We start from the raw sequence: 25,136 nt of genomic DNA, 5'->3' as shown, positions 1-25,136 counted from the left end.
GGGATACTCACTTCCAATGGGTTTGAAAGGCCCGTCCCCCATCGTATGGGTTGTAGGAGCCTATAAATCCCTCCCACCAAATACGACTAACCATGTTTTCATTTGATATAACGATAGTTAAGGACATGAATGGAGCATTCACGTCCCGGCCTGTCAGACTGTTAATCAGCCAGTGAATCCTTCACTACTTCATACTATTCTCCAAGGGAAGAAGACAAAGATACAAAATCAATAACCGCTCTTCTCAGACTCTCCTCTTCCTGTTGTAGTACTGGAAGAACTTATTTACTGCTGTGTTTAACTTGTGTTTAACAATGTTTTTTTGATAATTCTTCCTTGCCCCTCTGATCACCCTTTTAATTTGTTTCTGCATTGCTATATTCATCCCAGTGAATCCCTCTCCTTTTGTCACTCCAGCATTTATCGAGGTTGTTTTTCTTCTTTATTTCACTTTTAATTTGTTAATTAATTTACAATCATGTTTGTTAAGTCTGTAATTGTTGTTTTTGGCAATCTGTTTATTTAGAATGCTAAGCATTATTAATTTAAAGTTGTTCCTCTTGTCCTCTTTAGCACTGTTATGCAACCTACTTCAATCCATTTGCTTTGGTGTTCTCTTTGTTCGAACATTGCCTTTTTAAATTGTAGTAGTTGTTTGGATGGACATCTGTCCTGCATGGTGAAAGAAGTTGCACAGTGCAGCTTGCAATGTGCTATCTACTTTGGTATTTCCAATATTCAAGGCCAGTGCTGCATGCTGTGCTGACTCACCACCAGCTGCTCCATTCAGGTGCAAACACACTTGAGGTTGATTCATCCTCTCGGTATTCCAGTGATTGGTTGGTCTAAAATAGAACCCCTCTTGCTTTTCCTTTTTATGTCGAGAAGATCTGAACCACGAAGGAAAATGATTTACATATGTCAAACTAATCTTCAATAAGATTTTGCCCAGAAGAATGCCCAGAAACACTTAAGTGCCTTTCATCTCTTCTCAGCACAGCCCTGAAATTGTTCTTGGCTGAAGTTGTCATCTCCGAGATACCAATATGAATCAAGAATTGGGGCAACTGCCCCTTGTGTCTTCCATGAACATTGCTGCCTTGGTGCTAGTTGTGCCCTCCGCTATAAGTAGGACTTTATGAGATTCCAGTAAATACATCTGAAGTGCTCTTTTGAATTTTGTTCCACAGTCCTGCACTTGGAGGCACTTACACTTGTTTGACCATTGTTCAAATGATGATTACAGTGCATGAAATCCCCAGGCGAGTCAATCAACAACACAATATAATCTGTGAAAAGAAGTGGCACAATTCTTTCAAAATTCTAGATCCAACACTGTCAAGCGACATCTGTGATGCCTTCCAAAACCTTGATGATGAAGACAGCAAATAAATATTGTGACAGTGGACTACTTTGCCTCATTCCTCCTTCATCTATCCTTGGAGCTGGAGCATATACATACCAGATAAAATCTGAGTTTTGATGGTCTAAGATTTGAGCTTCTACATAAGGGCTGCATGAAGCACGAATTCAAAAACCTTACAAAAATTGATAAAACAATATGAGTATGTTTCTCCAGTTAAAATATTGGATCATCTTGTGTAAAGCCACAAATGTAAAACACAGCTTCTTCCTTTCTGGTTGCATTGTATGCATGTTTGAACAGCCCTGAAAACCACTGATATTCCTCAGTAGCTTTTGGGTTCACCACAACTACCTTTGTGATGCCTTCCAACACCTTGATGTAAAGATAAATCCAGCAACTACAGGCCACTTAGTTTAACCTTGGTAGTGGGGAAGCTTTTAGAAACCGTAATCAGGGATAAAATTTACAGTCACTTGGATCGGGATGGATTAATTAAGGAAAGCCAACACGGATTCGTTAATGGCAAATCGTGTTCAACCAACTTGATCGAGTTTTTGATGAGGTAACAGAGAGGGTTGAGGAGGGTAATACAGTTGACATGGTGTACATGGATTTCCAAAAGGCATTTGACAAAGTCATCATCATCATAGGCAGTCCCTTGGAATCGAGGAAGACTTGCTTCAATTCTTAGCATGAGTTCTTAGGTGGCTGTACAGTCCAATATGAGAACCACAGTCTCTGTCACAGGTGTGACAAACAGTAATCGAGGGAAGAGGTGGGTGGGTGGGACCAGGCCCTCAAAACTGACACCAGGGAGTCCCTGGCCAAAGACCGCCCTAAGTGGAGGAAGTGCATTCGGGAACGCAAATTGCCACATAATAGGCTTGCCTGCAAAGTTGAAGCCCATGGAATAAAAGGGAGCATAGATACGAAATTGGCTAAGTGACAGGAAACAGAGTAGTGGTGAACAGTTGTTTTTAGGACTGGAGGAAGGTATGAGAACATAAGAAATAGGAGCAGGGGTTTGGCCCCTTGAGCCTGCTCTGCCATTCAATAAGATCATGGCTGATCTGATCTTGGCCTCAAATCCACTTCCCTGCCCGCTCCCCAAAATCCTTGACTTCCTTATTGTATACTGTGGTGTTCCCCAGGGGTCGGTTCTAGGGCCACTGCTTTTCTTGATATATATTAATGACTTGGACATGGGTGTACAAGGCACAATTTCAAAATTTGCAGATGACACAAAACTTGGAAGTATAATGAACAGTGAAGAGGACAGTGATAGACTTTAGGAAGACATAGACAGGCTGGTGAAATGGGTGAACACGTGGCAGATGAGGTTTAACGCAGAAAAGTGCAAAGTGATACATTTTGGTAGAAAGAATGAGAAGAGGACATATAAATTAAATGGTACAATCCTAAAGGGGATGCACGAATAGAGAGACTTGGAGTATGTGTGCATAAATCATTGAAGGTGGCAGGGCAGTTGAGAAAGCAGTTAAAAAGACTTTTGAGATTCTGGGCTTCATAATAGAGGGAAAGTGTACAAAAGTGTGGAAATTATGATGAATCTGTATAAAACACTGGTCCGGCCTCAACTGGAGTATTGTGTCCAAATCTGGGCACGACACTTAGGAAGGATCTGAAGGCCTTAGAGAAGATGCTGAAAAGATTTGAGAATGATTTCAGGAATGAGGGACTTCAGTTACGTGGATAGACTGGAGAAGCTGGGTTGTTCTCCTTGGAGCAGAGAAGATTGAGTGGAGATTTGATAGATGTGTTCAAAATCTTAAGGGATCTGGACAGGGTAGCTGGAGAGAAACTGTTCCTAGTGGCAGAAGGATCGAGAACCAGATTTAAGGTGATTGGCAAAAGAACCAAAGGCGACGTAAGAAAAAAGGTTTTATGCAGCGAATGGTTAAGATCTGGAAAGCACTGCCCGAAAGGGTGGTGGAGGCAGATTCAATTTTATCTTTCAAAACGGAGTTGGATAAGTATCTGATGAAAGGGCAGGGGAGTGGGACTAGCTGAGAGTCGGCATGGGCTTGACAGGCCGAATGGCCTTCTTCCGTTACACTCAGCCCCTTCTTCCAAGTCGTTAATATAGATTGTAACGTAGCCAAGTTTACCGACGATACAAAGATGGGAGGAAAAGCAATGTGTGAGGAGGACACAAAAAATCTGCAAAAGGACATAGACCGGCTAAGTGAGTGGGCAAAAATTTGGCAGATGGAGTATAATGTTGGAAAGTGTGAGGTCATGCACTTTGGCAGAAAAAAAATCAAAGAGCAAGTTATTATTTAAATGGAGAAAGTGCTGCAGTACAGCGGGACCTGGGGCACTTGTGCATGAAACACAATAGGGTAGTATGCAGGTACAGCAAGTGATCAGGAAGGTATCTTGGCCTTTACTGCAAAGGGGATGGAGTATAAAAGCAGGGAAGTCTTGCTACAGTTATATAAGGTATTCGGGAGGCCACACCTGGAAACTACTGCGTGCAATTTTGGTTTCCATATTTAAGAAAGGATACACTTGTTTTGGACGCAGTTCAGAGAAGGTTCACTGGGTTGATTCCGGAGATGAGGGGGTTGACTTATGAGGAAAGGGTGAGTAGGTTGGGCCTCTACTCATTGGAATTCGGAAGAATGCGAGGTGATCGTATCGAAACGTATAAGATTATGAGGGGGCTTGACAAGGTGGATGCAGAGAGGATGTTTCCACTGATGGGGGAGACTAGATGGGGGCATGATCTTAGAATAAGGGCCGCCCATTTAAATCAGAGATGTGGAGAAATTTCTTCTCTCAGACGGTTGTAAATCTGTGGAATTCACTGCCTCAGAGAGCTGTGGAAGCTGGGACATTGAATAAATTTAAGACAGAAATAGACAGTTTCTTAAACGATAAGGGGATAAGGGGTTATGGGGAGCGGACAGGGAAGTGGACCTGAGTCCATGATCGGATCAGCCATTATCTTATTGAATGGCGGAGCAGGCTCGAGGGGCCGTATGGTCTACTCCTGCTCCTATTTCTTATGTTCTTATGTGCTGTATCCATTCTATGATTCTATTCTATAATTCTGAGCGCCTCAAACAGAATCCTATTCACCATTCTCAATAGGGCAATCACAAAGTAATTTGATGCTTCCTAGCACTGTTGTCCAAGACCATAACTGTTTCTACTCCCTTCTTTCCTCTAGCGGCTTTTAATACTCTTGCATGGATATCACCCACACTTGTCATTGTCTAGATAGTGCGGTGTGGAGTCCATGTTGTCCCGCTGTGTTAATTAAGGCTGTTTATCTGTGTAATACCATCCACTGGCACTGAAAGAGTTACAAAGAAGCTGGTAAATTCATCTTTCTCAAAGGTTTGAATCGGGAAAAATACAAGGACATAAAACCCAAATGCTCCGATATTGCTTGAGGTCTCGGGGGAATTACTGATGCTTTTATTGGTCATAAGTCATAATTTTAGTTAAAGAATGTATGAGTGATACCTATATTGTAATTTGCTGAGAAGGTTGAGAAGTTTTAAGACAGATTTCTCAAGGTCATGTTGAGTAAGAATGGATGTGCTTGGCTAGGGGTGATGAAATACTCGCTGAACAATAAAATAATAGACGCTTGCAACATGCTTTCTGCTGACATAGTGTTCCAGCTATTTTTTTTTCTTGTAAATGTAAGACAGAAGTAGTAGGTAAAAATGATGGATTATGTAATACACTGGGAAAAAATAACTTTTTTTTCTGCTTTGCATTCCGTGAGACTGCTTGAGACTGCATGTTGCAGTTTGCCACCAGTTCTGGATTCATGTTGACCTGAAAATGCAACCCGACCTAGAGATGAGATTTATTTTCCTTAAGAATAACCCACACATGCTTGACTAAAATACAAGGCAAGTTCCTAATTCGCTGCATACACTCTAGAGGAAGAAGAGTTGTATTTGGTTTGGAATGAGTTCATCTCTACTTGTCTCCTCATCACTTGTCACCCTTTTAATGACAGTAAGGCAGCCCCAGGATTAAAGAGTTGAAGAACTAATTTTGTGAGTTTACCATATCTGCAGTGATGCTGACGAGATAACTCACTACGGGCAATTTTGTGAGTGCTGCAGTCAACCTAATGCTGCAGACATTCTGCTTCAGCCACACCTTTACACCTTTCTGATACTTCAGTGATTAAATGTGATGTGGTACTGAGCCATACAGACCATGAAAATTTCTGGTTTATCCTTACTTTGTGTTGAATGAGCGAGTCTGACTGGGATGATATTGGAGACTGTACAGGTAGCCTTAGCATCCCCGTGCTAGGGAGATGAAAGACCACCACTCCATCAATGTCCTACGATTTACAAACGATCATGCAAGTCAATGCCAAGCAACAGCCATGGTGTCTTAACTTTAAGACAATTGGCCATACCCTAATTATTTGACCCTCCAAATAATTGCAGGACCCATAAAAAAAAAAACTTTAACCCCATTGCCCATGCAAACTTCCGGCCAATCTCCAATTTCCAATCACCCTTCTCCAAAATTCTTGAACGTGTTGTCATCTTCCCAACTTTCCTACAACTTCACGTTTTCTGCCACTGCTATAGGACAGAAACAACTCTCATTAACGTTACAAAAGACATCCTAGGTGACTGTGACCATGGTGCACTATCTCTCCTCATCCTTCTCAACCGGTCTGCATCCTTTAACACATGTAACCATACCATCCTCCTCCAATACCTCTGCTCCCTTGTCCAACTGAGTGGGACTGCCCTCGCCTGGTTCCACTCTTACCTCTCCAGTCAAAGCCAAATAATCTCCTGCAATGGCTTCTCTTTTCAACCCCGCACAGTTACCTCTCGAATCACCCGAGGATCTATCCTGGCTGGCCCTATTTCTCATCTGCATGCTGTCTCTTTGTGACGTCATCCAAAGGCAACACTCAATTCTACCTCTTCACCACCTGTCTCGACCACTCCACTGCCTCTGTTAGACTGCTTGTCTGAAATACAGCTCTGGAAAAGCACAATTGCCTCAATTAAACTTTCAGAAGATGAAAACCAGTGTCTTCAGCCCCCACCAAAAACTCAGTTCCCTTGCCACCGATTCCATCCCACTCCATGACCACTGCCTCAGGATGCACCATAGTGTTCGCAACCCCGCATCCTGTTTGATATGGAGCTGAACTTCTGACTCCGTATCCTCTCCGTCACAACGACCATCTACTTTCACCTCCGCAATGTCGCCCATCTCCCCCGCTGCTTCAGCTTATCTGTTGCTGATACGTTCATCCATCCATTCCTCTGCTCCCCTGGCCAACCTCCTATCTTTCTTTCTCCATAAACTGAGCTCATCTGTTGCCTGTATTCTAACCCGCATCAAGTCCCACTCGCTCATCATCCCTATGCTCGCTGACCTCCATTGGCTCACAATCCACCAATGCCTTGATTTTAAAATTCTCAAGTTCAAATCCCTCGATGGCCTTATCCTTCCCTATCTCTGTAACCTCTTCCAACCCTATAACCCTATGAGAACTCTGTGTTCCTCCAATTCCGACCTCTTGGGAATCCCTCACTTCCTTCAATCCACCTTTGGTGGTCGTGTTTTCAGCTGTCTGTGCCCTAACCGCTGGAATTCTCTCCCTAAACCTCTTTACCTCCATTTCTTCCTTTAAGATACTCCTTAAAAATACCTCTTTGTCCAAGATTTTGGTCACCTGTCCTAATAGCTCCTTCTTTGGCTCAGTGTCAATTTTTGTCTCATTATGCTCCTGTGAAATGTCTTGGGATGTTTTACTACCTTAAAGGCATTATATAAATACAAGCTGTCGTTCATTTTGCCCTACAAGAAAAAAGGGAATGGGTTAATGGTAGCCTAGTGAGGTGTTTTGAGGATGTGCATACTAGAGTAGAATAATGTGTGAAAGATGGCACAGGAAGTGAAGTAAGCAGTAATGTGATAATAGCAGGCGCCGTGTGTTATAGTCGCACCAGAAGGAGATTAAGTGAAGTGTGCTGTAGTGATCAGATGAGAGTGAGGAGAATTGCAAAGAGAAGGGTTATGAGCATTGAAGCTACAGTTACTTCTTTCTGCACTGCAGCCTTGTAGGTCCTTGGTGGGATGCTTCTGGTGCTCATCTGCTCTGCCATCTCTGCCCACACGTGCCAGGCAGATTGCCTAGCGATCTTCCTCCTGCTCGGTGGAAAGAGAACATTCCTCCTCCTGTCAACCGTCTCCACCAATGCCTCCATGGCAGTGGTGGAGGGGGCCTTGCAGTATCTCCTCTGCCTATAATGTTCAGAAATCTTGAATTCCAGTTGCCTGCAGCCAAAGTACACATCTTCTTTATAAGAAAGACAGGTTACCTTTAAATGGCATCAGGGATGCCCAATTTTCCGATCCCCATTTGGCTAGTTGTCAGTCAATAGTAGCGCTGGCAGCCTGCCTATTCCATTCAAATGAAGCTCGGGGAGTAATCTGGGGCTTGACTAATGCCCAAGTGGTCAGATGCACATTCCGAGCAGGCCAATGGTTCAGCTGCCAAAAACGGGCTTAAACGACTAACGTGAAACCACCGGCTTGCTCTCTAAGAGAGTTAGGGGATAGAAGTTGGGAATGGCCTCCCCATACGCACTTTCCTTCCCTCTTGTTATAATCAGTTTTTTATTACAAACATAGCATAACAAGTCTTAAAATCCCCATGAACACAAACAGTGAAACCAATGTGACACAGCATGCAACCATAGTGAATGTGAGTACATGAGATGCATAATATGAGAGCAGTAGCTGGAAGGATTGGTCTGGTAGAATAACACGAGGAGAGGCAAAAGGAGTTGTTGCAAAGAATACTTTGCAGCATGATAAGCATACATAGGAAGCAGTTAGACTTTGTGACGGAGCGATTACTCTATCTGCTATACATGCTTCATATATATCATTATAGAACCATAGACGGCTACATTATAGAAGGACGTCATTCATACCTGCTCTTTGCTAAAGCAATCGAAAATAAATCTCACTGTCCTCTACTTCAACTATTTATCCAATTTTTCCATTAAAAAGGTGCAATAGTTTCTGCCTCAACCACTGCCTTTGGTAAAGCATTCGAAGTTCTAACAACTCAATAAATATATTCTAACCTCTCCTTGCTTTCTTAATGGCAATTTTTAATTTATGACCTTTCATTGTTGACTCTCCAACTAGAGCAAATCGTGTTTCCCTCTCTATTCATAATATTAAAAATCACTTTTATATAGGAACAGGAGTAGACCTGCCCCTCGAGCCTGTTCCGCCATTCAATTAGATCATGGTTGATCTGTATCTTAACTCCATTTTACCCGCCTTGGTTCCATATCCCTTAATACCCTAACCTATCAAAACTGTATTAATCTCAGCTTTTAAATGTGTAATTTGACCCAGCCTCAACAGCTTTTTTGAGAGAGAAAGTGTAAGATTTCCACTACACTTTATGGGAAGAAGTGCTTCCTAACATCACTTTTGAACAGCCTAGCTCTAATTTTAGGTTAACCCCCTTGTTCTGGACTCCCTCACCAGAGGAAATAGTTTATCTCTCTCCACCCTATTAACTCCTTTAATCATCTTAAATTACCCGTTAAATTAAATTACCCGTTACTCTTCTATACTCAAGGGAATACAAGTCTAATCTGTGCAACCTGTGCTCATAATTGAACCCCTTTAACCTCGATATCATTCTGCTAAATCTGTGCTGCACCTCCTTCAAGGCCAACATATCCTTCCTGAAGTGCCGTACCAAGAGCTCAACATAGTACTCCAGATGCAGTCTAACCGGACCTTTATACAACTGTAACATAACTTCTACCCCTTTGTATTCCAGCCCTCTTGAGATAAAGGCTAACAATCCCTTTTTAGCTTTTTCTGCTCCAGTGGAAATAGTCCCAGTATCTCATGTTTCTATTATTTATTTACACTTGAGCTCCATGCTCCTATTTATCAAACTGGAAATGCTGTTTGGCTTTTATATGACTTTTTCAACCTGGTGTCGCACTTTTGGGAAATTTTGTATTTGAAGCAGAAATTGAAGGAGAATAAGCAATGATACTTCCAGTATTTTTATAGTTTATTTGGTAATGATGCAGTTGGGACTGTCCTGCTACCTTTAGGATAAAAACGTTCCCCTCCCTGTTCCCCTCCCTAAAAAAATAAGTAATTGATATTTTTATTTCATGTTATATTTGTTTTATTTGAGTGGATGTGTATACTGTACTCTTCTTTAGATTCTGTGAACTGCTGCATACCTTTCTCCACAGCTCATTGCGAGGGTTGAAATGAAAAATTATGTCGTGTACAGCCACCAAAATGTTACATATTTTTATTACTAGCTTTGGAGCTAGTTTAAATCTGCTGTTGTGTGATTGACCATAATGTTAGAATTTGTGTTTATGTTCCATAAATAAATGTAGAGATTACAACTTGAGCCTGACAGGTAACAGGAACCCATTCCCTGTTTTAAATTTGCCAAATAAATACCGTTTATATAGCTTTCATGGTGCTAGTTTAGAGTTCTGTTGCTCAAATCCATTCAAAATGTTGCAGTGGAGTGAGTTTAAAGCTCGTGGGATTGGGATCTTGCGATTGCGATTATGTACTCGTGCAATAAAGGGAACTAAATGTGTAATGAAAAGTATATCTGGCACATGATGTCAAACTCACAAATGAGCTGTGTAACTGATCTTCAATTGGTATTTTGATATCGTCCACTAGAAATTATTGTAACACAAGTTATTATGAGCTCAAAAGTAAATTTTGATTAACAATGACCAAAAGAGCATGACCACACTAGGGCAAAGAAAGCACTTAAAACAAAATGTTTTTTTGGCCACTTGAAACATCCTCCTCACATAATGTAATCACACATTGATTTATTACAGAATAAAACATGATTAATCAGTAATAGATACAGGCTCCAGAGAATCCTGCTGTATTACATTTTTGTAATTATATTTCTAGTTTTTTATGTTTGAACAAATGAATAAGGATGAAGAAACGTTGATCAATGTCCTCTCCTTGAAACTGTGTGGTGAAAGAGTTTGCTTAGGGGTTAGTGAATGGCAATCTAGTAAGCTCAGTCTATTGAATTGATGGCCTTCATTCTTTTAACCAGAGTAAGTTTCTACATTGAAAACTCCAGAGTGAAAGTTCTGATTGGTGCTGTTCCAATACAAATGCTGTATAACATTTCCTACTCTACTATTTAAAAAAAACATTTTTCCTTCAAATTAAAAGATTATTAAGGCCTGTATTAAAATAGCACTGAGGGGATTTGAAACAAGTACATTAAGCATTTTCTTCCTTGCCAAAGCTGTTGATCCCTTAGTGGGAGATGGTCCACAACTATCTGTCACCCTCACCTGGCCAAATGGCAATTCTTCATGTGTGAGCCAGTTAATAATTGTCAGTGGGTAACTTGAATGTGAGGGATGGGAGGAGGGGCACCACTGCAGATCCTGATCAGGAGTGGGGATCCTGGCTGATTTATCTCTTAACCTAGAGACCCAAGATATTTCTTATGCCCACCTCAATAAGCAAATAGGACCTTAGTTAAAGGGTCAACTGAAAGATGGATGGTAGAAAATAATTAGGGGACAGTGTATTGATAACAAATGTTCTGGACCTCAGGAATGGTCATGTATAGCTTCACACCCATAATGTCATTTGTAGAATTATCAGGAGGTGTTGAGCAGAAGACATCCTCATCCCTGGTGCTTTCCTAGCACTTGGCTACAGGATGGTATTGGCATAGGCTCAGAAGCAGGTTGTACTGTGACTTTTCTATCCTGGAATGATGTGTGGCACAGAGAATAAAATAGAAGGCAGGATTTTTTTTTTAAACACACAAAAATAATATGTATGTAAATCATTAAAAAGAATTCCAATTAACTCAAAATATTTGTATTTAATTCTGTTGATCTGTGACAGGCTTATAAAGCAAGCCATATGAGAGACTTTTTTTTTTAAGGAGCAGGGTTGAAATATTAGTCTAGTATCTGTATGAGGGTAATATGTGGGGCGGTGGGTTAGTGCACTATTCTTTCATCTCTGGGTCCTGGACTTGAATCCTGATCAGATTTCTGTGGTGAACTCCCTTATCTGCTGGCTGAAATGGCTTTCCCTGAAATGAGTTTGTACAATCTTAATCCAGTTTTAGGTGGTTGTGACAAACAAAAATAAACCGGCCCCTAATTAGTAGTCACACTCAGATAAGCTACTGGCTTTGGTTTTGAAATCAAAACTATCAGACCAATGCAATGGAGTTTGAGGTAGTGCAGAGGGAGCTTTACATTTTTATTTGTGCTCAGGATGAGGGAGGACTTTAACCAGGATGCATTTATTGTCCATCCCTAGTTGCACTGAGAAGGGGGTGGTGGGTCTTCTCCTTGAATCACTGTAGTCTTTGTGCTGATGTTATTCCCACAGTAGCCTTGGGTTATATTTTGACCCAGCAACCATCTAAAAGTTAGGATAGTGTCTGATTTAGAGGGGAACTTGGAGGTAATAATGTTCCCATGCTTTTGCTGCTCTTTCTCTAGGTGGTAGAGGTTGTGAGGCTGGGAGTTGCTGTCAAAGTGAGCTTGCTGAGTTGCTCTGGTGCATCTTGTAGATAGTGCACACTGGAACCATAGTGCAGCAGTGGTGGAGGGAGCGGACATTGAGTTCACTGGCAGGGGCACCGATCAAAATGGATGGCTTTGTCCTGGATAGTGTTGAGTGTTGCTGCTGCACCTATCTAGGCAAGGAGTGAGTAGACCATCACACTCCTGGCAAGCCTTCTAGATGGTGCAGAAGCATTCAGAGATCAGTAGGTGAGCCACTCATTGAAGAGTGCCCAGCCTTTGCCCTACTCTTTTAGCTATGATGTTGATATGGCTTCCTTTCTCCACTACCAACCATTTCCTTAAACTCCTCTCCCCTGCCCCTATTACCCTGACCTCCAACAAGTGCAAGAAGCTACTTTGTTAGAAAGATTGGGAACCTCTATTCAGACGACCTTGCTGCTTTTTCCTCTTCCCCTTGTCTACCAAGCCAGACCTCTATCCCAGATACCCTCATCCTAGCTCTGAACGCCCATGCTTTATCCAAGCTCATCGCATCAATGAGATCCACTCTTGACCACGTTCTCACTAAACTGCTGACCAGCCAACTTCTCTTCCTGTCCTCCTTGGTAGCTGACAATGTAAATGATTCTTTGTCCTCCTTTTCAAAACCACCATCATTGGCCCCTCCTGAAAATGCCTCCTTCAAATCATGTCTTGCAAATTTCTATGGTCCTTGAACTCTAGTCTCTTATACAATCCTCCTTTCTCCCTTCGACCATTGGTGGTAGAACTTTCAGCTGTCTCTCGAACTCCTTCCCTAAAACTTGCTACTCACACTGCATTTTTAAACACCTTCTAAAAACCTACAACTATTTCTTTGGCCATCTGTTCAGTTTACTTCTCTTATGCTCAGTTTCTCTTTCTGTCATCTGTAAAACACTTGTAGATATTTTGTGATATTGGAGATGCTATAAAAAGGCCTGGTAGTCCGAGCTGTAGTAAGCTCTTATGTGAAATGAGTTTGGTCAATCCTAACCCAAGGCCATGATGGTTAGGAGCCCATATTGACTGGTACTAAAATGGTAACATGTCAGAGAGATCTTATACTGGAGAACTTTTGAAGTAGGTAGCTCTCTTCTGAGGTTGGAGCTTAAGTCACTAGGTTAAAGGTGCTATATAATTGTAAGTTGTTTTTGTTGAATGTTCTCCAGTGCTGATATACCCAGCCTTAATGACCATGCAAATTGTCTCTTTCCACAAAAATAACACTACATATGTGCACAATACCTTTTGTGCTGCATACCTCCAATCTCTTTAACTAGTCCCCATGCATTGTAAAAACACTGTGTACGGGGGATTACTGAAGAAAGACGATGGCAGTTATGTTTTTTTCGACTGTGGAATTTGGGAACATTTACTGACAGTCACCAACTTTAAGAGTCTGACCCGAGTTGGATTTTGAATAATTTAGGCAGCTCTGAAAAATAGATGCTTTAGTCAACAGGGAATATCTGGAACTGACTGGTGGGGAAAAATGGCTATCACTATATTCAATTGCTACTGCCACTGAGTTCACTCACTCTCCTGCAAATAGGATTATTCCTCTATCTGTTATAGATTTATAGAAATTTACAGCCCAGAAGGAGGCCATTCAGCCCATTGTGTCCCTGCCGGCCGACAAAGAGCTATCCAGCCTAATCCTACTTTCCAGCTCTTGGTCCGTAGCCATGTAGGTTACGGCACTTCAAGAGCCTATCTAAGTACTTTTTAAATGCTATGAGGGTTTCTGCCTCTACCACCCTTTCAGGCAGTGAGTTCCAGACCCCCACCACCCTCTGGGTGAAAAGATTTCTCCTCAAATCCCCTCTAAACCTCCTACCAATTACTGTAAATCTATATCCCCTGGTTGTTGACCTCTCTGCTAAAGGAAATAGGTCCTTCCTATCCATTCTATCTAGGCCCCTCATAATTTTATACACCTCAATTAGGTCTCCCCTCAGCCTCCTCTGTTCCAAAGAAAACCCCAGCCTATCCAATCTTTCCTCATAGCTAAAAATTCTCCAGTCCAGGCAACATTTTGGTAAATCTCCTCTGTACCCTCTCTACTGCAATCACATCTTTCCTGTAATGTGGTGACCAGAACTGCATACAGTACTCTAGCTCTGGCCTAACTAGTGTTTTATACTGTTCAAGCATAACCTCCCTCCTCTTATATTCTATGCCTTGGCTAATAAAGTCAAGTATCCTGAATGCCTTCTTAACCACCTGTCCTGCTACCTTCAGGAATCTGTGGACATGCACTCCAAGGTCCCTCTGTTCCTCTACACTTCTCAGTGTCCTCCTATTTATTATGTATTCCCTTGCCTTGTTAGCCCTCCCCAAATGCATTACCTCACACTTCTCTGGATTGAATTCCATTTGTCATTGTTCTGCCCACCTGACCAGTCCATTGATATCTTCCTGCAGTCTACAGCTTTCTTCTTCATTATCAACCACATGGCCAATTTTTGTATAATCTGCAAACTTCTTAATCATACTCCATACATTCAAGTCTAAATCATTGATATGTACCACAAAAAGCAAGGAACCTAGTACTGAGCCCTGAGGAACCCAACTGGAAACAGCTTCCCGTCACAAAAACATCCACCAACCATTGGCCTTTACTTACTGCCTCTGAGCCAATTTTGGATCCAACTTGCCACTTTGCCTTGGATCCCATGGGCTTTTACTTTCATGACCAGTATGCCATGTGGGGCCTTATCAACAGCCTTACTAAATTCCATATCGACTACATCAAATGCAGTATCCTCATTGACCCTCCTTGTTACCTTCTCAAAAATATCAATGAAGTTAATCAGACACGACCTTCCCTTAACACATCCATGCTGACTGTCCTTGATTGATCCATGTCTTTCTAAATGAAGATTTATCCTATCCCTCAGAATTTTGTTCAATCATTTTATCACAACCGAGGTTAGGCTGAGTGGCCTGTAATTACTCAGTCTATCCCTTTCTCCATTTTTAAACAACATTACAACAATAACAGTTTTATACCACACTGGTAACAATATCACACCTGTAACCAGGGAGGATTGGAAAATGGTGGTCAGTTACATGAGCCCAGATGATAAAATCTATATTAAAGAATGTAGGTTAACAAAGGTATTAAAAAAGCGCATGTGATGGTGTCATGGTATTATTAACTGCCCATAGTTAGACCTGTGATTCCCATTGCATCTTAGCCAATTGCAATTCAGAGGATTCAATCTCAAAGTAATGGTAACTGCTGGGGTAGAAACTGAAGTCAAAGATAGGCATCACGTTTGAGGTTATTGATACACAAATCCACTGTCCCTTTGAAATAATAAATGAGATAATGGAGAATGAGCAATGACATTATAAGAGCCTCTCTTACTGTATTCTTGCCTGCAGGCAACACAATAGATGATGCTGTGTCTTTTAAGATTTGGATTTACAGTTCTTTTATATACTGTGTTGTCTGTGCTCATCAAGTCCTTGTTGGCTTTTTTAACTATTATTCTAACTAGCTTTTGACCAATATTATTTCACTCTAAAACATACTTTGAAGCTTTCTGTATTCTACTGTCAGAAATATCCCCAGACATTCAGCATTTCACATATTTAATGATCTTGCATATCAGCAGATTTTAGGGAATCTGTTCCAGTTTTCTGAACCGATTAATATCAATGTGCCTTGCTTTGTTTAAAGAGTGTCGCTGTGCGCAATGCTCTGCTACCTGGCTCATTACGAATAGGGCGGAACCTTGAACGCAGAAAACTTAATTTATTTTCATGACCATACACAGACATAACCCAAAGCCTGTTTCATTATTAAGTAAAACTGCAATTTATATTGTACATGGCAAAGATCTCTTAGCAGATTTTCTTTTAAATAGGATTGCGCAGGGCATCTATTTAAATAGAAACATCATTTACTTGCAGAGCACAAAATTCATTAATAAACTGTCGTCCACAGACATTACTTCATATACTGGCATGCAGCACCTTTTGTGAGACAGTGACTCTGAGATAGACCTTCTGTAATTACTGAAGCTAGAACGGAGCAGCAAATGTCTGGGCAAAAGTGTGTATTTTACCTGTGTGAAACTCCATGAGGTCTTTGCTGCATGCACACAGGATATGTTAGCATGTATGGTATAATAGGCAGACACAGACTCTCAGATTTTTCCTTGACTGTTCAAAGTAAAATAAAATAATAACCTCTTTATTAAAAGACAGAGGAAACAGTAATTAAGGAAAAAATAGAAGTGTTAGTGAAAATAGATGATTTCCTGCTTGACGTTTATCAGAAGTACAGTTTAATGCCACTGCTGGGTTTCTCTTGTATGTATGCCATACAGACAATTCTGCACACGATTGAACTTTCTTGTGCATACTGGAATGTTGACTGACACTCTGTTTAATTTGCGACACAAGATTACCTCAGACAATAACAATCTCACTCTGTGTAACCTAAGTGACTTGGCACCACTGCCGTCAAAGGCACTGAAACCCTGCATGGTCGCAGTTTCAGCTGGGCTGACTCTGTGACACCTGGGTGCAGGTGATGGCACATGGGCCAGTCCATCATTTTGGGTTCAACCACATGGAGGTTGAGCTGTCAACTATCTGCACAGGACAATCCTACATTTCTGACACCTCAGTGCAACATGAGCACTAGCTGTGCATGCAGTGGAGTTGCTCATCTGGAATTGCTTTAAAGTCACAATTGTGACTTCTGAACAACTGTCAACTTGCATATTTTTCACGTAAAAATTGTTCCCCTGTTCCATGGTTGCTGGGTCCACCCTGCATGTAAATGGGCACATGAAAACAGAGTTATTTTGCACAAATACTCTTAAAAGGGGTATTAGATAAAATATTCAAAGCATGTCTCCATCGAAGACCATATAAGACTGTTTATATGGTGTTTGCAATAAGAGACTGATTTCCATCAGTTGACTGATAAGATTCTGATTTGCCCTCATTCCACACGGTATTTATGAGTGTGTCCATAATCAACAAAGAGGAGAGAGAAAGAAGCTTTTGTTATGGACAGTGGCTCTACTGCCATGGTAACGGCTAGGTTGCCAGGATACCAAAGTAGTTTCAAATTGCATGACTATTTATAATTGGGTGGTCCTGGTAAGAGGTCCAGGCCCCTTTTGTAGTGGTCCAAATCTTTAATGGTTCACTAATAAGGCGGTAGTGTAAAATTGGCAAGCACACACGATTTGATAAAACTTGAGATCTGAATCTCATTTACCAGCACATTATCAAGTATATGTTTATTTTAAATGATTCAGTAAAGACTGCATTTAAAAAAAAAATTATTTACCTTCTGCAGTTAAGCAAAACTTCAGTTTGTAAGTTAACAGTTAGTAGAAGAAGTCACTAGGTGGCACTATTGCTCCTATGATGTAAATGGGTTGCGGGTCAAAGCTGGTCTCAGTGGGAATACAGCAGCAGCGACTTTGCTCTAGTTATTATCATAGTTTGGAATTAGAAGAATTAGATCTTGGGAGGAGAGGAACTAATAGGGGATGATGGGAGCGAAAAAAAAACTTTAAATATGAAGGAAACCAAGAACAGATTGTATGGAGAAAAACATAGAGCCTCACGGGCACCTATTAAAAAACGGCAAAATGTGCCAGGATTGAGAGTGAGCGATTAGTACACTCTGCTAAAAATTGCACCCAGGGCCAGTAAAGATCCACTGAACTGTTTTCATGTGGTATAAAAGCAGAGTCACAATTAGAGAAGGACAGAGACGGGAGAATATAGAATAAATGGGGCAGATAGGCAAGCGATTGTGGGCGGTGGGCGAAGCGATTGTGCCGCCCACCCGATGTCCTTGGGGAGAGGCCAGCGTTATTTTGGGCTTCATTAGCATCTGATTGGTGAGCACTGAACTAAAAGCTAACAGGCAGTTTGTCGTTCGGGGCAGGGAGAATCCAACGGCTCCTCCTCTGAGCAAGCTGGATCAGAAAAGGGTGGGGGAGAGACAATAATAGGCGGGGAGATGATCGTTGGAAGCAGGGCACAAAAGGACCGGCATGATTTGTTTCGGGCCAGGAGGAGCTTTCATGTACCTCCTGGCCTACAACTGTTACTGTGAGGACCATTGATTAGGCCACTCTAAACCTAGTACAAGGACCGCCCATTTGTAACTCAATATTGCATCAGGGTCCTATGTACGTCGTAGGACCCCGATGAGATGCTGTCTGAAAAAGGCAGGCGTTCTTGTCCACCCACTTCCAGTACCCATTGGAAATGGTGGAGAGCGGGAATGGATCAGTAAGGTCAGCCACTGATTTTAAGAGTGCTACCACTCAGTTCCTGCCCGGCAGAGGCAATGAAAATAGACCCTAGTGTATTTCAGTTTATAGTAGTTCCTCTCGTATAGTACGGCACAATGCTACTTCAGATCAGCCATGATCTTGTTGAATGGCGGAGCAGGCTCGAGGGGCTCGATGGCCTACTCCTGTTCCTAATTCTTATGTACTAAACTGAACTGTATTATAAACACGTGTTTAAAAAGATACACCCACTACCTCAACAGTATTTGGGAGGAATACAAGATGGCAGTCTATAAAACAATTGACTTCCAAGATAAACTATGTTCTGAGTTGTGTTCAAGTTTAGCTGGTATACTGGCACTGATTCTCCCCACACTTTACTATCAACATTTCACTTAATTCCTGATTGTGTGCTGAATCTCTGTGCTGATATTTTCTAGTAAAATCATTCCCATATAAGGCATTTTATCTCATCACTTTTTGCAAAATACTATTCTAAGCAATAAAGGAGGGCCAGTATCCGCTCTATTATGCTGTCTAAGTAAGGAAGCCTAGTCATCAGTGATGTCAGCAGCCATGCAGAAGAAAGATTTTCTTGTCATTTTATCCCTCTTCAGTGTAAGCCGTGGCTCAGTGGGTAGCAGTCTTGCCTCTGAGTTAGAAGGTTGTGCTTGAGCACAAAAATCTAGGCTGACACTCCAGTGCAGTGCTGAGGGAGTGCTGCATTGTCCAAGGTGCAGTCTTCGGATGAGACATTAAACCGAGGCACTATTTCGAAGAACAGCAGGGGAGTTATCCCTGGTGTCTTAGCCAATATTTATCCCTCAATCCACATACAAAACAAATTGGTCACTATCACATTGCTGTTTGTGGAAGCTCGCTGCGCACAAATTGGCTGCCCCGTTTCCTACATTACCTCAGTGGCTACACTCCAAAAGTACTTCATTGGCTGTATATCGCTTTGAAACGTCCGGTGGTCGTGAAAGGTGCTATATAAATCCATCTTTCTTAAGTCTTTCACTTTGTTAATGGTGTTGACAGTTTAGTAGCATGCAGTATTGCTGGTGTTCATTTCCCTATGGTACCTCGCTCAAATATCCAATCCTCCTGTAAGGGTTGTGAGCATTGGACTATTCGACTGTGGGGGGCATCACAGCGCACCCCAATATTTGCTCACACTGCCAGTCTTTCAGTAAAGGTTGCTGGGAAGATCAGGAGCAGGAAACCTGCCCGATTATGTCTCCTCTTCCCTCACCTGTCTGACCAAAGCATACTGCGGCCACTTGTAGCATCTCCACCAACATCCTGGTTGAGATTAACTACCTCCGTATATGGGTTGCATCTGGAGCCTTTCTAATCTGTAAGAGGTAAAGCTGCTGAGGCATGGGGCTGGGAGCCCCAGGAAAGACGGGCTGACTTTTCAGATATGGTACGCTTCAGAACTGGTATTCTGACGAAGGGCTTGACCCGAATCATTTATCTTTCAGATGGCAATAACACTGCTGTGAATTTGCAGCATTTTCGGTTTGTATTATGGAAATTCTTTGTTGTTTTTCAAGACATTTTTTTTCCTGACCTGAAAGGCTGAGTTTGAAAGATTGGCAAATTATTTATCTCGTAGACCTTTTTGTTTAATAGTGTTGGATTAAAAAAAATGTTAAGAGTTCAGCAGTAAACACCGTTGTAACATTCTGCAGATTTGAGTCGTTGTTGAATGTTAAATTCCAACTAAAAGAAAAACAAGGAACCAAAACCCTACATGTAGGGAAAGTAAAAGACAGGTACAAGCTAATATTTTTATGACTTTGAATTGTTAGTGCTTGAAAATTAAAATAATTCTACAGGAACAAAAATGGCTATTGATACTAAAAAGCGATGGATGTTAAGTCTTCCAGTGGTCATCTGATATCTGTATTTTTGCATCCCTGACACCGATCCATGCTTTTTAACACTAATCTGCAACCACTGCTCTCAGGACCTGCAGTGATAGTAATGCTTGTGGTTGCCCTTGGAGAGTTCAGCAATTTTCTGAAGGCGAGCGCTGGACGATGAACAAGATATGTCCTCATTCCTTCCCCCTCGTAAAGCACGCTGTTTTACCAAATTGTATCTTGTGTCGGCGGAAGAAAATAACTGTTTACCACATATTAATAAATTAGCTTAGCAGGAGTAACCCACTGTTTATACCTTTTCTATTGCTACGCAAATTGAAGTTTTTTTTTCTAACATGCTTGTCCGTGATATCACCCTTGCCACTGCAGCTGCTCTGTCGATGCCCTGTGCTGCTGTAATTATTTTCTCTCTCTTTCTCTCTAGCACCAAGACGGATAAATTGTGTGCGGGCGGGGTCTAACTTTTCTGAAATTAAATGTGACATTTTTTTTAAAGAGCCTCATCTGTACGAAGCTCTTAGGTAAAAAATATTTTCAGACTTAGTAAACCCAGATTCGATCTTGAGGATGACTCATTTGTGTGATTTAAACCTTTTTTCGGCCTTCTTTGTCAGCATTTACATTGTGGTACAATTCATCGCATGTGATTAACGGATAGTGTAACTCAGATGCTATAAACGCTGGTAAAGAGAACAGAAAGAGGAAGTGAATTGCCAATGAAACATTTGAATGTAGGCGAGGAAAGCAATCGCCAGTAGATGCCGGTATTGAGATTTTTTTTTATAGATAGCTTTCATAATGACTTCATTTAGACTGATTTGTGAAGCATGGAATTTCAGCTGAATTTTGTAAAATATATATTTTTTCAAATTAATTATGCTATTGTGTTCACATTTATACTTTCATCGTTGCTTTATCCTGAGGGTCTACTTACACGGTGTAAGTTACGAAGGCCATCTTTCAGTAATTATTAAAACTGGCTGCTCGGAAGTTCATAGAGTGTAGCAGAATTGGCGTGCCTAAGTACTAAGGAGACAAGGGATGGTGGCCAAGAAATAGAAGCAACAATGAGGGAATTAGAAAATAGGAATACTGGGGGTAGGAAAGAAAGACCAAGCAGACAAGAAAGCAGTTCATGGAAAGTTGATGAAAATATTCAGTTAGACTAATAAATAGAGAGTTAAAGAGGAAGACCAGTGAGGGTAAAGCTTAGAATAAAAGGTCAACATTGGGAGTAAAACGAAACAATAATGACACGCTGGAAAATCACAACAGAGAAACCAATGTGCTCGTGCAGAATGTTATAAAGACTGGAACTAAGCAGGCACCAAGTTTGGCTCCAGAATTAAGTTGCAGCCATTTTGGAGTAAATTCCTTTTACTGTTTGGTTCCCTGACTTGTTATGTTGCTCCGGGTTGCCTGTGATTTTACTGCAGCAACTGGAGCTGAGCATATAATTCACATCTCAATGTAGAGAGGTGTCGAAGAGATTCCTACTACTACTAATTCTGAGTGCCTTCAGCTCCGAATGGAAAAGGAGATTGGCTCCAGGAATTAGAACTGTTTGGCATTTTGAAGCTAATGAAAATTTAAGCGGGAGCCAAAAAAGGCTCCAGTTTGCCGACGAGAAACCAGAGAATTTCAATAGAAAGGGCTCGGAACAATTAAGAAGAAATAAAGTAAAAAAAAAAGGTGATTATAAGATGGAGAAAGGAAATGGAACAACACAAAGACGTGAGGAAAAAGACGTAGATAATGAACACAGTATGCACAGATAGATTTAACCCTTGCCATCCCAAAGGGACTGAAACTATCTCATGTTTATGAAGTTAGGTAAAATTCCGGTACTTGAAAAGAGATAAATTAAAAACATGAGAAATCAGTCAGGGTTTTGTTACTAGACCTTTTTTGGGGTGGTGGAGTTTGAAATATGACAATTTTTTAATTGTGTAAAAATCATAATAGAAAAAAATAAGTTTTTAAATATATAGCTAAAATTGATAGACTAATATCTTATCTTTTTTTAAATAGAACATTGTTATGTGTAATATGCATAATTGATATTTATATCTGCTAATATCATCAAATCTCCCGAAATAACTCCCTTTCTCAACAAAATTAAGACCAACATTTTACCCTCTCACTTCCTTTCACTTCTGTTAAACAACTTATTTATTATTGTCCTTCTGTCTTTCTGGAGAGATGTGGATGTTTGAATTATGTGGTATCAAATTATTACTTAGAATGACCCACACACTGCAGTAAGACACTCCAGGTACTATCTGCTTTGTTTTGGCTGTAGGCTGCAGTGTTTCAGGTGGCACACACCTCGAGAAAGATGATTAGCATATCTCGATCTTACGGATGCACATCTGGGTTTGGATTTAATTCTTAACCCATCGCAGACTCAGAAAATAAGAGTGGTCTAGGCTTTGTCGTACTGCGCTCGCCCTGCAGGAAATGCAGGGTTTTATTTTACATACTCAGAGAGTTGATCGCTGCAATAAATTGAGAATCCTGAGGGGAAAAATAAATCACGCACCGAAAGATTGAAGATCATTTTTCTCACCCGTTGCTACATATATGTCGGCTTGCTGTTACTCTCGACTCTGATGCTGTAAATAACATTTTTTAAAATATTTATTTAAATCAGAGTAGTTTACAAAATTGATTAACTTACATCATTGACGAGTCTTGAACTCCCTCTTATTCCCAGATCTTACAGGTGGATTTAATATCATAAGAAACTGGTGAGAAGAGTTACATATACATTGTTTTCCTTTTACAAATTTCAAATGACAGTCGAACAGAGGATGGTTTGAAAGGTTTTTAAAGACGCAGTTAAAGCTTAAATATTGTTTGGATTTTTGAAAGACCCCGGTGCAGGGTTGATTGCAATCAGTACAGTGTAATTCCTTCACACTCAGTATTGTAAAGTGGTCCTTTTATATGTGCCCGTCTCTGGCTGCAGTATGTCCACCAGTACTGTGTTGTATTTCCAGGAGAGGGTGGGGGGGATTACACTTCACATTCTCTGGCTGGCTGTTGATGACACGAACACGATCCATAATCATTAATAATCACCAGAGCCCCTTCAATATGATTGGGTTTGTAGTCCACATAGTATTCCTGTGTGGACATGGCAGCCATCTGATGCATAGTTTGCTGCTGTTTCTGCTTCCGGCGCTGTGTCACAAAGCACTGCCTCAAGTGCCTCAGGCCAGCAGGGAAACATTTCCATGAAACATACAGCACCAGCACCACAATCAGAAAGGAGAAAAGCAGCGCCATGGTGCCAGTGATTACTTTGTGAACCTGAATGGTATTTTCCTGTTGATCGTGAGAAAGCACACTGGTGACAGTGATTAAATCCGTGGTTCTTACGCCTGTTGTATCCTGTGTGACATAGATGCTGGACGCATCTCTGTTTGCGGTCATGCTTTGGTCTGTTTCTGTCACACTGGTCATGTCTGAAATTATCACCGTGCTTGTGGCCAGGTCATCACATATGTGAAAGCCATGCACGGCATCTAGAACCTCCTCACCCTGGGTATGCACAGGGCTGGCACACAGCAGGCTGCCTTCGTGATGACCCTTAAAACTGCTCAACCAGGTGGCCAAAGCACATATATTCCGATTGCATTCCCAGCTGTTTCCAGAAAGGCTGATGCTAGTTAGAGATCTCCAGGAATCCAGAATGGGTTGCTCGATGGTGGTGAGGCGGTTTGAATCCAATTGAAGAATCTTGAGGTTAGGCACGACTTCAAATGCATAGGATTCAATAAACTCAATCTCATTCCCAGAGAGGTCTAATTTTTCCAGGTGGTTCCAAGTCCACTCCAAAGAATTCACCACAATGCTGACTTTATTCCACTGCATGTAGAGGGTTCTGAGCGAAAGTAGCCGGGGGAAGTGAGCAAAGTTAACTTTCACCAAATCGTTGTGCTCCAGGTGGAGCTCGGTGAGTTTCAGCAGGCCGGCGAAGGCGTTGCGCGCCAGGCTCGCCAGCTGGTTGTATCCGACGTCGAGGAACTCCAGGCTGCGGCAGTCCTGGAAAATCCTCACCGGGATGGACCTGAGCGCGTTGGACCTGAGGTGCAGCGTCTGCAGCTTGCGGAGGCCGTGGAAGAGGTCGGGCTCCAGCGCCTGCAGGCTGTTGTAGGAGAGCTGGACGTGGCGCAGGTTGGGCATGGGCCGCAAAGTGGCGTTGGGCAGCTGGGTGATCTTGTTGGAGCTCAGCACCAGCTCCTTGAGGCGGCGCAGGCCACGGAACGCCGCGCCGTCCACCGCGTAGATGTGGTTGTGGTCGAGGTAGAGCCAGGTGAGCTGCAGCAAGCCGGCGAACTGGTCGGCGTGCAGTTCGGCCAGGCTGTTGTAGCGCAGCGACAAGCCCAGCAGCCCCGACAGGTTGCGCGGCATCTCGCCCAGGCTCTGCGACTCGCAGTACACCAGCTTGCCATCGCAACGGCACTGCTGGGCGCACAGACTGTCGGCAGCGGGCAACATCTCCAGAAGGGCGCCCAGCACACACACAACCGACGCTGAAGGCTTTCTCAGGAGCCAGTGCAGACTGAGACCCACCAGCAGGAAATCCATCAGCAAGAGTTAGACCTCGAGTCTCTCGTCGAGCTTTCTTTTGTTTTTTGTAAATTTAATAAGTCTTCCGAATGGCCAAACTTTTTACATCATTCTTTTTTGGGAGTGGTTTTTTTTTGGGGGGGGAGAGGGGGAGGTTTAGGCAGCGGAATGTCCTGGGTTTTTTTCCTGACGCGGACAGGAAGATCTCCTGGCTCAGTGACATCCAGGGTGGAGGATGAGAGAGTTTGAAAGAAAAAAAAGGGGTGGGGGGGGGGAGGGGGGGAGAGGAAATCTAAGTATCAATTGATCTTTTTCATTGTAGAGGCTGCAAGGAGACACGAGATTGCTTAATGAAAGGATTCAAACGAAAATCATCTTACCCATCCTTTTCCGCACAGTGACAGGCTCCATTCAGCCA

At 42.0% G+C, this 25,136-nt stretch overlaps 2 protein-coding genes across 5 annotated transcripts in view; one reads left to right on the top strand and one right to left on the bottom strand.

Moving 5' to 3' along the window:
- Positions 1–25,136, top strand: part of ctnna2 (catenin (cadherin-associated protein), alpha 2) — a 1,881,920-nt gene that overhangs the window by 984,869 nt on the left and 871,915 nt on the right. The window lies entirely within an intron of this gene.
- On the bottom strand, positions 22,763–24,829 carry lrrtm1 (leucine rich repeat transmembrane neuronal 1). The gene has a single exon (XM_070861413.1). It carries the CDS (start codon positions 24,734–24,736, stop codon positions 23,159–23,161), a length of 1,578 nt encoding a protein of 525 aa, XP_070717514.1. The 5' UTR covers positions 24,737–24,829; the 3' UTR covers positions 22,763–23,158.

The sequence above is a fragment of the Pristiophorus japonicus genome, chromosome 2 (assembly GCF_044704955.1).
Source record: "Pristiophorus japonicus isolate sPriJap1 chromosome 2, sPriJap1.hap1, whole genome shotgun sequence".
Lineage (NCBI taxonomy): Eukaryota > Metazoa > Chordata > Chondrichthyes > Pristiophoridae > Pristiophorus > Pristiophorus japonicus.
The sequence above is the reverse complement of the archived record's forward strand: the minus strand, read 5'-3'. Positions and strand labels throughout refer to the sequence as shown.

Coding starts and splice junctions, on each gene's coding strand:
- lrrtm1 (XM_070861413.1), bottom strand. CDS start 24,736: ATGGATTTCCTGCTGGTGGGTCTCAGTCTGCACTGGCTCCTGAGAAAG.